The sequence below is a fragment of the Cetorhinus maximus genome, chromosome 17 (assembly GCF_964194155.1).
Source record: "Cetorhinus maximus chromosome 17, sCetMax3.hap1.1, whole genome shotgun sequence".
Classification (NCBI taxonomy): Eukaryota; Metazoa; Chordata; class Chondrichthyes; order Lamniformes; family Cetorhinidae; genus Cetorhinus; species Cetorhinus maximus.
In genome coordinates, this window is record NC_135895.1 from 61,319,824 (window position 1) to 61,333,276 (window position 13,453).

Below are 13,453 nucleotides of genomic sequence, written 5' to 3' on the forward strand. Positions count from 1 at the left end.
ATTGGTGGGGGTTATCTATAGGCCCCCAAACAGTAACAGAGATGGAAGGGAATGCATTAAACAGGAAATTAGAGATGCATGCAATAAGAGTACAACTGTAATCATGGGTGACTTTAAATCTACATATTGATTGGACAAACCAAACTAGCAATAATACTGTGGAGGAGGATTTCCTGGAGTGTGTACGTGATGGTTTTTTAGACCAAAATGTTGAGCAACTAACTAGAGAGTATGCTACCCGAGACTGGGTATTGTGCAATGAGAAAGGGTTAATTAACAATCTTGTTGTCCCCCCTTGGGGAAGAGCGACCATAAAATGATAGAATTGTCCACTAAGATGGAGATTGAAGAGGTTGAATCCGAAACTAGGATCCTGAACCTAAATAAAGGGAACTACGAGGCTATGAGGCAGAGGTGGCAATGATGGATTGGGGAACCTTACTAAAAGGGTTGACAGTGGATAGGCAATGGCTAATATTTAAGCAATGTACACATGAACTACAACAACTATTCATTCCTGTCTGGCACAAAATAAAACAGGAAAGGTGGCTCAACCATGGATTACAAAAGAAATTAGGGACAGTATTAGATCCAAAGAGGAGACACATAAAATTGCCAGAAAAAGCAGCAAGCCTGAGGATTGGGAGCAGTTTAGAATTCAGCAAAAGTGGACAAAAAGATTAATCAAGAAGGGGAAAATGGAATATGAGAGTAAACTTGCAGGGAACATAAAAAACTGACTGTAAAAGCTTCCATAAACACGTGAAGAGAAAAAGATTAGCGAAGACAAACATAGGTCCCTTACAGTCAGAAACGGGGGAAATTATAAAGGGGAACAAAAAAAAAGCAGAAGAATTGAACACATATTTGGTTCTGTCTTCACAAAAGAGGACACAAATAATTTCCCAGAAATGTTAGGGAACCAAGGGTCCAGTGATAGGGAGGAATTGCAGAAAATCAGTATTAGTTTAAAAAAATGGCACTAGAGAAATTAATGGGGTTAAAGGCTGAAAAATCACCAGGGCCTGATAATCTACATCCCAAAGTACTAAAGGAAGTGGCCCTGGAAATATTGGAAGCATTGGTGGTCAACTTCCAAATTCTATAGACTCTGGAGCAGTTCCTACAGATTGAAGGGTGGCAAATGTAACCCCACTATTTAAAAAAGGAGGGAGAGAAAAAACAGAGAATTACAGACCAGTTAGCCTAACATTAGTAGTGGGGAAAATGCTGGAGTCTATTATAAAAGACATGGCAATGGAACACTTAGAAAACACTAACGGGGTTAGACAAAAGTCAGGATAGGTTTATGAAAGGGGAATAATGCTTAACTAATCCACTGGAGTTTTTTAAGGATGTAACTAGTAGAATAGATAAGGAGGAACGAGTGGATGTGGTGTATTTGGATTTCAAGAAGGCTTTTGATAAGGTCCCACATAAGAAGCCAGTGGGCAAAATTAAAGCACATGGGATCGGGGGTAATATACTGGCATGGAATGAGAATTGGTTGATAGACAAGAAACAGGGAGAGAGAATAAATGGGTATTTTTCCAGATTGCAGGCAGTGACTAGTGGTGTACCACAGGGATCAGTGCTTGTGCTCCAGCTATTCACAATATATATATAAATGACTTGGATGAGAAAACCAAATGCAATATTTCCAAGTTTGCTGACGACACAAAACTGGTCGGGTTGTGAGGAGAATGCAAGGAGGCTTCAGGGCGATTTAGATAAGCTGTGTGTGTGGGCAAACACATGGCAGATGCAGTTATATGCTTCAGTGTGAAAAACAGAAATGCAGAGTATTATTTAAATGGTGATATATTGGGAAATGTGGATGTACAAAGGGATCTGGGTGTCCTTGTACACTAGTCAAGGAAAGTAAACAGGCAGGTGCAGCAAGTAATTAGGAAGGCAAATGATATATTGGCCTTCATTGCAAGAGGATTTGAGTTCAGAAGTAGGGATGTCTTACTGCAGTTATACAAGGCCTTGGTGAAACCACACCTGGAGTACTGCGTGCATTTTGGTCTCTCTACCTAAGAAAGGATATAGTTGCCATAGAGGGAGTGCAGCGAAAGTTCACTAGGCCGATACCGGGGATGGCAGGACTGTCATATGAGGAGAGATTGGTTCAACTGGGCCTGTATTCATTAGAGTTTAGAAGAATGAGAGGGGATCTGATTGAAACGTATAAAATTCTAACAGGGCTAGACAGACTAGATGCAAGGAGGATGTTTCTCCTAGCTGGGGAGTCTAGAACCAGCGGCCACAGTCTCAGGATACGGGGCAAGCCATTTAGGATTGAGATGAGGAAATATTTCTTCACTCAGAGGGTGGTCAACCTATGGAATTCTCTACCACAGGAGGCTGTGAAGGCTGGGTCACTGAGTATATACAAGAAAGAAACTGATAATTTTTTGGATATTAGGGGCATCAAGGGGTATGGAAAGCAGGAATATGGCGTTGAGATAGAGGATCAGCCATGATCACATTGAATGGCAGAGCAGGCTCGAAGGGCCGAATGGCCTACTCCTGCTCCTAGTTTCTATGTTTCTATGTTTCAATCGGTTTCTTTCAGCATCCAATTCTGGCTTGTTTTAAAATTTGGACTCTGGCCAAATTTTTGTGCACTTCGGTCAAATTTTGGTTCATATAAATGAATCAATCTCAGACACAAGCTCCCAATTCTGTTACGAACACTAGGGCAGAGTTAATTGAACTGTTCCCCTCTTCTGCCCGTGAAGCGGTAGTTTTAATTTCTAATTTAATTTGTTTCCCTTAGTAACCTTTCCCTTGTTGAAAAGGGCCGTTGCGTGCTTCCCAAACCCCAGTTTATGAGGTCCAATGTTAAAAGTAACCCCACAGCAAATTCTTTAAGGTGAAACAAAACTAGGATTCATTAACACATTCAAATCCGATGAATGGATCATGGCACATATTCACTCATGAGCATGCAAGGTAGAAAGGCAAGAAAGAAAGGGAAATAAGTTACCAATTGCCAGTGACTTTTTAAAAAAATCAAAAGGCATTGGCGTAATTTACATGAGTAGAGTCCAGTAAGTCGATATCCAATGAAGGTTCTTTCAGTTGGCTTTGCCTGGTAGAATTCCTCGTTTTTTTCCCTAAGAGCTCAGTTGAGGCAGTTGAAGATTCATCAAAGTATTCTTGTATTCTGGGAATTAGTTCACTTTGTAGGTAAAATACAAGATTCTTTCTGGAGATCAGACTGAAATGGAGGTCAGAGGCAGGCTGCTAGCCTAGATTCCTGTTTTTCTCTTCTGAGGTTAAACAGCAACTGAAGGCAGAATCCAAGCTGTATAGTTAAAGCAATTCAAACAGCTCAAATCTTGACCATGTGACAGGGCGGCTTCAGGTCGAGCCATTCAGCTAATGATAGACTTTAAGGGCCCCCGTTAAAACCCACTGCATTTTTAGCAGATAACTGTGGAACCATTAGCACAACGTCAGAGATGAGGAGTCACAACAGCTCTTCCTTTGTCCAGAGCTGGCTTGTGCAGATATTTCATCTACTAGTTCTTTGTGTTTGCTTGGATGGAATGTTCATACAATGCAAGGGGTGTCGCATTCCAGGAGGATGATGAGTTAGGGCATAGGACCATTTTATCAGTCCAGCAATATTACCCATTTTTAAAAAGAGTTTAAACAAGAGAATATGGAAGAGAAACAAATGTTAAGATTTTTTTTCTTCATGACTTCTCGGCATGACATTTTTATTAGTTTAGTAGCAATTTTGTTTTAAAATATAATTAATAACAATGATTGAATTTTTGTAGAGATGCAATCTTGTGATTGTTTTTTCTCAAGTCGTTTAACAGTTTTGTAACTACACTGAACATTTTACAATCTAAAACTTATTCCACTTGATTTATGAGAGAAACAAAATCAATACGGTTGACGATAAAAATATAGTTACTGAAATGTAGTTTCTATAATAAGAAAATGACAAAATGAAGACAATTTGGATGCAAATGTTTTCTCCACTTTAGGACCCATCTAGTCAGGGGTTTCTTTGAAGATTTAAAATATTACAGATAATTTAATTCACTTCTAGTAACACCAATCAGCAAATGGAACAGATCTTGGACAAAGATAGCATTAAAAATAATGAACAACTGTTTTCAAGTAATCAAAGCTATTTTTCCAAAAATCTTGCTGATCAGCCTAGTATCTTCAACTGTTCAGACAGTACAGCACACCTCTTTCATTTCTAACTCCATCGTAATTTTGCATTAACCACCTTGATTTCATGCACAGGAGATAAGTAAGATGGCAACATCTGAATTAGCATGCATTTCTAGAATTTCAGTAATCATGGTATAGATATCCATTGCTTTTGTTCATTCCTCAGCATGCAAAACTACTTATATTTTAAAAAAGATTTTTATACAACTAAGTAAAGGAATAGAGGTCTCGCGATCAAGGTCCTTCTCAGGAATAAGTTGACTTTAGGGCATCAGTTTGTTTCATGCTAATGCCAGACTGTAACATTGTTCAAGTGAACTGACGTGCAACATCAATTTTTGTTTCCTTCTTCCCTTTAATGTGAGCCATCATTCCAGAAAGAGACAATTATTTCAGTGATTCAGCATTAATTTTGGAAAATTCACTAAATGCTAGTAGACAGGTAAAAAATGATTAAAAAGGCTAATGGGATGTTGGCCCGTACCTCAAGAGGGCTGGACTGAAGGTGTGTTACAGTTTTAGAGAATTTTGGTCAGACACCACCTGGAGTACAGGATTCAGTTCTGGGCACTTCAAAAAGTATATATTTTCTTTCACCAATACAATACTAGGGCTAAAAGGGTTAAATTGTGAGGACGGGCCATACAGACAAGGTTTGTGTTCCCTTAAATGTAGAAGATTATGGGGTGACATATTTTAGGTGGTTAAGATGATTGAAGGATTTGATAGGGTAAATAAAGAAAAACTATTTCCTTTGATTGGAGAGTCCTGGGCAAGGGGGTTTAATTAGAGCTAGTCCATTCAGAAAACACTTCTTCACACATAGGTTAGTGGTAATCTGGAAATCTCTCCCCTGCTAGGTCAATTGAAAATATAAAAATTGAGATTGATGTTATGTAAGGGTATTAAGGGATATGGAATCAATGCAGGTAGATGGGTTTAAGTTGCAGATCAGCCTTTTTTTTATTCATTCATGGGACATGGATGTCAGCATTTATTGCCCACCCCTAGTTACCCTTGTTCAGTGGGTCTGGAATCACATGTAGGCCAGGCCAGGTAAGGATGGCAGACTTCCTTCCCTAAAGGATGTTAATGAACCAAATGGGTTTTTTACGACAATCAACAATGATTTCATGGTCATCAGACTTTTAATTCCAGATATTTATTGAATTGAAATTCCACCATCTGCTGTAGGATTCGAACCCGGGTACCCAGAGCATTATCCTGTGTATCTGGATTACTAGCTCAGTCACAATACCACTACGCCACTACCTCCCCTCTAAAGTATGAGCCCTCCCTTTATGACTGACGTTTGAAGCAAGCACTTGCCTCCCTGTCAGGGAATTGAACCCCAGTCTCCCTTGATCTAATTGAATGATGGAAAAGGCTCGAGGGGCTGAATGCCATATATGTTCCTATGGCGGTTGAACCTCTGCAATGAAGTTCTTTAGCTTTGATTTTCTCCATAACCAAATGATTAGGAAATTAGTATGAACGGTCTTCAATTTACACGCCACAATTGCAAGTATTAAACATCTACCTCAGTGTGCACACAAGCCTTATCACAATATTTTATACACAATGCATTTTTGTTCAGTAAAATGTCCATTGCACAGGGTGTACAAGTTACTAAATGAGCAAACATACCACTTTGCTGTCAGTTTTACATTTTAGAAATTTCCAAACAGCACACAAAACAGATGTGCACCAAACCTAATGCCAAAACGGCAATGATGCAATATTTTTTAAAATTTAGAAATCCACGTTAAGTACCAATGCAGTACATGAAAGCTGAAGTGAGTTGAAGACAAGTTGAGGTAAATAAAGTGGTGACACCAAGCTTGTAGAATGGAACAGTTGGTCCTCAGCAACTCAAAACATTTGTTGGATAGTTCACATTTTCAAACAGAATTGCTGGGAGCTAAATCGGTCCAGGATGATTTTCTTTAGGACAAAAACAGAAAATGCTGGAAAAACTCAGCAGGTCTGACAGCATCTGTGGAGAGATAAACAGAGTTGATGTTTCAAGTCCACTCTGTTTCTCTGTCCATAGATGCTGTCAGGCCTGCTGAGTTTTTCCAGCATTTTCTGTTTCTGTTTCAGATTTCCAGCATATCCGCAGTATTTTGCTTTGATTTTCTTTGGGGATGGTTGCTTGAATGATTTTGGTCAAGTCCTATGATGCTCCAAGGGGTAGATTTTGTGCAGTATAACCAGATTTCTTTTTATAATTTGAGAGACTTAAGAACTTTGAAGTAAGGGAAGTTTGGTTCCAAAACAGGAGACTCTCAAATATTTGTGGGAATGTAGGCACACAACGGCTACGTTTTCAGGTACACAGCAGCCTCCTAAGCATCCGTTATGGAAGACAGAAAACAAACACCCATCACGAGCCAGAAGTGCACAGCTGATCATGTTGTTAAAGGTCAGTGTCCAGTGCCCATGCCTGAAACAAGTTTTGTTTCCTTTGCATATGTAAATAGTGTGCCTAATGCCAGCTTGATGCCCGCAATATAAGATCGGTTTGCCCTCAGGCACCAACTACACTCAGCGAAACCAAGCCTGCATGTGGTCTTATAGGAGGTCCTTAAAGGGACTCTTGTATGCTCCAACCAACACTGTGGGAAAAAATTTCCCCCCCACCCAGTACAGGAGTGGGCGCAGGCGGACACGCCTCCAATCGGCACCCCCGATCAGGGCCGCGCCGCCAGTTTACTAGGGCGGGCCAATTAAGGTCCGCCCAGCATGACTTCTGCCAGGAAGTGCTATGCACTCCTTGTGCGGGTGGGGGTGGGATTCCCTCAGCTGGGAGTGTGCTCTTTCGCACATGCGCACAAAAGAGCACACTGATCTTCCTGAGGCTAAGTACTGCCGCTCGCCGGTGGGAAAATTCTTCCCTGTAAGTTTTTAAAATGCACTACCTGAATATAAGGCCAACACCAGCTTAAAGAACATGGGCCACTGTTAGACACCGATTTTCCCCCCCCTCAACCCACTGATCCCCCATGATTGCCAACACCCTCTGTCTCTGATTTTTCTGCCCTTGCCTGATGCCATTGTTCCCCACTGTGCCCAATGGACAGCAACCTGATCCAGATAGCCTCTGCACCTGATCATCGTCACTCTCTACCCTCCCCACCCAATAAAAACTGATCACCCCAATCTTTTCTTAAGTTCTTGTCATGTCTCCAAGAGCTTGGCTATCTAAATGAAATTTCCAGTTCAATGCCAATCTGTGCTTACTCATGGCAGTTTTAAACTTTGGGCTTATAACCATCAAGTTTTAGCCTGAGAGCATTAATTTATATAGGACCTTTACCAGCCAGCAGAGATCAGAAAATTTCATTTCAATCACTATGACCTAGATTCTCACCCAAGAAGTGAAACGAAAATGCGTGCTAACTTACTATGCCATCCAGTGTGATGTTTTTGAAAATTTTTGTATTGCACTATATAATAGATTCCCATTTCTATTTCAATAGGTCTGGACTGGATCTTGCTAGTTCTTTTATAACATCTAGTATTAAGAAAATGATAATTATAATCCATGTTCAACACACATCTGTTGTCATTTATTTCTACTGCAGTTGGATTGAATCATTGGTGACATCTGTACATTTAACATTAAAGGCAATCATTTACCCAAGCTGTACTTTTCAATGTTGCAAGTTGACTTTTTTAAAAAAATTTTTAATGATAGTGCATGCCAAGAATGCTAGGATTCTTACTTTGTTCTGTGATGAAATGTGCAGGGCAATGCATATCAGCTTCTTTCCAGAGGCAACAACTGAAGCCATCTTGGCTATGCAATCCTTTTGGGCTGGTGCTATTTGAACGCGATGTGTTTGCATTTCTCACATGCTCATGAAGCCAAGAGTAGCGACTATTTGAATTCCTATGTGGCTGTAGCTGCCAGCTTCTGCCTTTTACGACAGCTGCTTGCTTGTGCAGTGTGCACAGCATTGTAAAATTCGATGCAGGAATCTCAAAGGTTGTTACTGGGTCATATGCAAAACTTGAAACAGAAACTCCTGCAAGTAAAGAAAAGAAAAGTCAGGGTAAAGGAGTTTTAATTACTAATTGTACATCACACATGATCAATTTAAAAATATAAAAACAACCTCTGTTGCTTCTTTAGCAATTTTATTGACGCTATTAGGGTCATTGCTTCTCTGTACATTCTTCTCTTATTCCTCCTAAGTTCTTCAACGAAATAACAGAGATAAAAAGAGAGCTGTAATGTTATAAACATGTACTTCAAAAAGCACTGGAGCCCCCTTCCTGCCATCTTGCTGTAGCTCTGCTCTATGCTGAATTAACTTTTGAGGCAAAGCAACAGTCAGGGTGCCAAATTTGAGTACAATAATCCAGGTCAGAAAGGGGAGAAGGCAGCTCGGGCTCCTACACCTGATCACAGTTAACTCCCGATTAAAATTCTTTCGAGTTATCAACAGTCACAGATTGCAACTCTTTTGAGTACAATCACAGTTCTTGGTTTCCGGGAGTGGGACATGAACCCACAACCTTCTGATTCAAAGGCGAGGGTGCTATGGACTGAGCCACAGCTGACACCTCAACTCCCGATTAAAAAATTCTTTCGAGTTATCAACAGTCACAGATTGCAACTCTTTTGAGTACAATCACAGTTCTTGGTTTCCGGGAGTGGGACATGAACCCACAACCCTCTGATTCAAAGGCGAGGGTGCTATGAACTCCCGATTAAAAGTGTACATGTGTCAGTGAAGGCAGAATCAAGTTCAGCTGTTTATTGCCAAACAACCTGTCAATTTACACATGAAGAATGCTTCTTAGGTATGCTAATATAAGGCTGCAAGCGTGGCCTCGGAACTGGGCTTGAGTTGCTGCCTTCAGGAAAAGAGGAGGAAAAAGTAAATTAGTATTGTGAGGAATAAAATAATTACAATAGGAGTTTCACTTGTCAGTTGCAACGTGATTCTAGCTATTCGTAAACAACCAACTGATTTTGCTAAAGCATTGGTGCAAATTATATAATCTATTATAACATCATAATATGTCATTTATTATAACTGTGCCATTGCACTTAACTAAATATGTGGGTCTACCCAAAAGCATGGGAATGAATATTGGAAGAGCTGTGGCCACAGCATTCTGGAAAAGAAAGGAATCTTAAAAAAACCCTGTGCCAAAGACTCTACGATAATAAAAAGAGGCAAGCCTGTGGAAATACTGTGCCTGTAAAAGGATAACCTATGATAAAGCTAGTATTTTTAAAGAAGCAGGAACATTGAGAAAATGCCACTTAAATACCCATTCATGAATTGGAAGATACTGTGTATGAGTTATTTCACCAATGGTTGGAACCGTGTTTCCTTAATCAAGGAGTGAGTGAATCAGAGAAACCGGCTGTAACAATCAAGGTCACATTGGGCAATGAGGGGCTGCACCAGATCAGCACATCAGGGTTGATGGCTGAGGATCAGCAGGATATGCACAACCCTAGAAGGTCAGCTCAAAGTAAAAGATTAATTCCCGGTTCCACAGGTTTAGAGCTGATGACATACTGGCAACGACAAGATGAGTCTGTCGACCAGTTTGTAGCAAAGTGTCAAAACAAAGACCAGGAATGTGACATTTTAGATATTGGAATGTCAGGACAAATTTTGAAACTATTGCCATCAACCCTGATATGTTGATCTGGTACAGTCCCTCGTTGCCCAATGTGACCTTGATTTCTCTGATTCATTCACTCCTTGATTAAGGAAACACAGTTCCAATCGTTGCACCTATCCCAATACAGGCCTTTCAAAAAGGCTTAGTAGAGGAGAAGAAAGAGTGCAGAATCAATGCACTACTTAATGGTGGAAGGAAATTTGAAGCCACCACAGATGGGCACCAACAGTTACAATCATTGGGGGTGGCTTTGCCAACTGGTATGATAACCAAGGGCAACATCTTCCCCCCCGTCGGGGTGGATATGTGGGAGCGGGCGCGGGCAGGCAGGTTCCCGATCGGCGCCCCCGCTTGGGGGCGTGTCACCATTATACGTGGGCGGGCCAATTAAGGCCCACCCAGTGTGACGTCCGCTCGGAAGCGCTGTGTACTCCCTGTGTGGGCTGGGGGGGATTCCCTGAGCCGGGAGTGTGCTCTTTTACATATGTGCGCGAAAGAGCGCACAGATCTCCCTGAGGTAAAGTGTTGCCTGAGGTAAAGTGTAAAGAGATCGCTGGAAGTTTTAAAAATTTGTGTAAGTGTGGAAAAAAAATTCCTGACATGTCCCCTCTTGTGACACTGTCACATGAGCTGGGATATGTCAATTTCTTTTATTTCAACATTTCATAAACATTTTAAAGCCCTCATGAAACTTTCACCCGCGGATGAGGTTTCATGTTTTTTCTAAAGGCCGCCTGGCCTCCTCACCTGCCCGCCAACTTTATGGTTCGACAGGCAGGTCCTTTAATTAGCTTAATTACTTTTTTAAAGGCCTTAAGTGGCCGTTGACAGTTTGGTGGGCTTGCAGCCGAGTTGGCTGCGCACCAGCCAAACTGAAAATCTAAATGATGCAGGGTGACGTCGGGACACACGCCCGATGTCATCCTGCGTCATTTTACGCATCAGTGAGTGGGCCCCGCCCCCTGCTCGCCAACCAGAAGATGTAGCCCCAAGGTTCAGTAGTATGCCAAGCCTTGTGGTAAATGTGGCATGACTCACGTAATTGCAATTATCCAGTGTACCGGGACCTATGCAAAGAGCGTGGCGTGCGCGGACATTGGGAAAGACAATGCAGGAGGCCAAGCTCAGAACATGCATCTAAAAATGGTGATAAGCCACACACAGAGGAAAAGTGTGCAAGGCACAGGGGCAACCGCAGTCAAAGTTATGCCAATACACAGCGGATACACCAGGTTAGCAATGAGGGAGCAAAACCTGAAGGGGATCTGAATGAGAATTATGTTCAAATGCCAGTTGAACAAGCATTCCATATTGTCAATGTGGATCAACACGTTGATGCTATTATGCAATCTGTGGCATTTACCGCGATTGGGATTGTATGGCCGCAATTCACTTAAGGTAGAAATCAACACAGGAGCAAGTGCCAATATTTTCTCTCTCCTTTTGTTGAAGGCTGTGTCTTTAGAGAAATGGGAATCAATGATATGACCCACCATAGCTAGGCTGACTACCTATAATAGCTCACCAATCAAGTTCATTGGAACAATGATTTTTGCAGTGCAGCTATGGGAAGTCGGAATGGGTACCGCAAATGTTTTATATTGTAGATACAGGTGGCCCACTGTAGCAGGACTTCCAGTATGCTGAGATTTATGGATCATTACAATATTGTATTGACAGGTATTGACAGTTACAGCCCAGAGTGTGTTGAGTTGATTAAAGACCGACTAAAGATCTGGACAGATTCGAAGTAATTGCTGCCTTCAAGGGGGAGGTGTGCCATGCTGCACATAAGGGAGGGTGCAGTTTCTACTACGGATGCACCAAAGAAGTGCACATTTTGCACAAGAGAAGATCAAGGTGGAGCTCGATGAGATGGAACAGAATCATCAGCACCAGTATACTGATTGGTGCAGCTCCATCACTTGATGATGATCACTAAAAAAAGAGGGTAATCTCAGGATTTTCTAAGACCCAAGACAGCTGAACGTAGCTCTCAAGTGATGTCTCCATAAGATGCCAATCCTCGAGGAGCTGAGCCCTAAGCTCACTGGTGCTAAGTATTCTTCAAAGCTCGACGCGAAGCAGGGCTATTGGTCTGACTGCAGATACGATCAGTGCTCTTTTCAGCTTAGTTGGCATGCCAGAAAAAATATCTCTGATAATGGGCTGCAATATGTTGCCAAACTGTTTCAAAACATTTGTACCATTGGGGAGTCCATCACATGACAACATCATCACATTATCTAAAGTCTAATGATATGGTTGAATGCATGGTTCATGCCATCAAATCATTCATTTTAAAGGTCAGAGACAAGGTTCAATGCTGAGGACATGGATGCCACGTATACAGATGAAGAACAGGTTGATAAAAATTCTGAGTTGTCAATGAATCAGTAGAGTCATGAGGCAGAATTTTCTGCCTACCGGGCGGGCGGGCCTGACCCAATCTCCGGCAGGTGGGGAGCTGATCCCCGCCACCATTTTATGTGGGCATGCCAATTAAGGCCCGCCAGCATGACGCCCGGCAGGAAGCGCTATGCGCTTCCTGTGCGGGGTGGGGGGGGAGGGATTTCCCAAATGCGAGAGTGCGCTCTTTCGCGCATGTGCACGAAAGAGCGCACATCTCCCTGAGGCTAAGTGCTGCTTCAGGGAGATCACTGAAAGTTGTTCAAACATTAAAAATAGAAAAATTTAAAAATCCTTAACATGTCCCCCTCATGTGACAATGTCACACGAGATGGGACATGTTAAAAAATTTCACTAAAACTTTTTATTAAAGTTTTTCAAACCCTACATGAAACCTCATCCCGCCGGTGGATGAGGTTTCATGTTTTTTCAGAAGCCCGCTGGGGCTCCTGGCCTGCTCACCAACTTTAAGGTTGGATGGGCAGGGCCTTTAATTGTTTTAATTATCCTGTCAATGGCCTCAATTAGCCATTGATAGGTCGGCACGCGCACAGCTGATTTTGCTGTGCCCCCACCTTCCTGAAAATTTAAATGGGCACTGCCCCCTGCTCGCCGACAGCAAAATTCAGCCCATGAAGATAATGACAGCTCTGAGCAGAGATTTACGATCACAAGGGGCTGAATTTTGCTGTCGGTGAGCAGGGGGCAGAGCCTCCTGTATATTTTTGAGATTTTTAGTTTGTGCACTTGTAAACTATGTTTTGTTTTATTCCTGTATAATTACTCTGAATCACAATATCATTGTATATTGTAAAAATGTTTCTGATTAATGAGATATGTTCTTATCTTTGGAAAAGGGGGATGCTGTGGGATCACCTTAAGAGATTATAAGGTGGAAAATCATAAGGAAGCGATGTCATGTTTCAAACGACCCAAGAGTTTTGGCTGTAGACCAACAGAGAAGACATGTGTATATTTTCTCCTGTACTTGTGTAAATATGTTCCAGTTGCAATAAAGAACCCACCTATTTGTTGTATATTGTTTGTACTCCTGTGACTCCCCTATCAGTCACACCCTAAAGGAACAAACAACATAGTAGAGCATTCATTCAGTTGTGGGCAACATGCTCAGGATTAGATAATGGCTGATCCATATTTAACTCCATCTACCACCCCCAGCCCGGTT

General features: G+C 41.7%; 1 protein-coding gene across 2 annotated transcripts in view; it reads right to left on the reverse strand.

Moving 5' to 3' along the window:
• The window catches only part of lepr (leptin receptor), a 164,290-nt gene that overhangs the window by 137,131 nt on the left and 13,706 nt on the right, over positions 1-13,453 (reverse strand). For both annotated transcript variants that reach the window (XM_078561288.1, XM_078561287.1), the window contains exon 3: positions 7,935-8,237. In XM_078561288.1, coding sequence (XP_078417414.1) covers positions 7,935-8,237 — 303 coding nt within the window. The remainder of the gene's footprint in view (positions 1-7,934; positions 8,238-13,453) is intronic.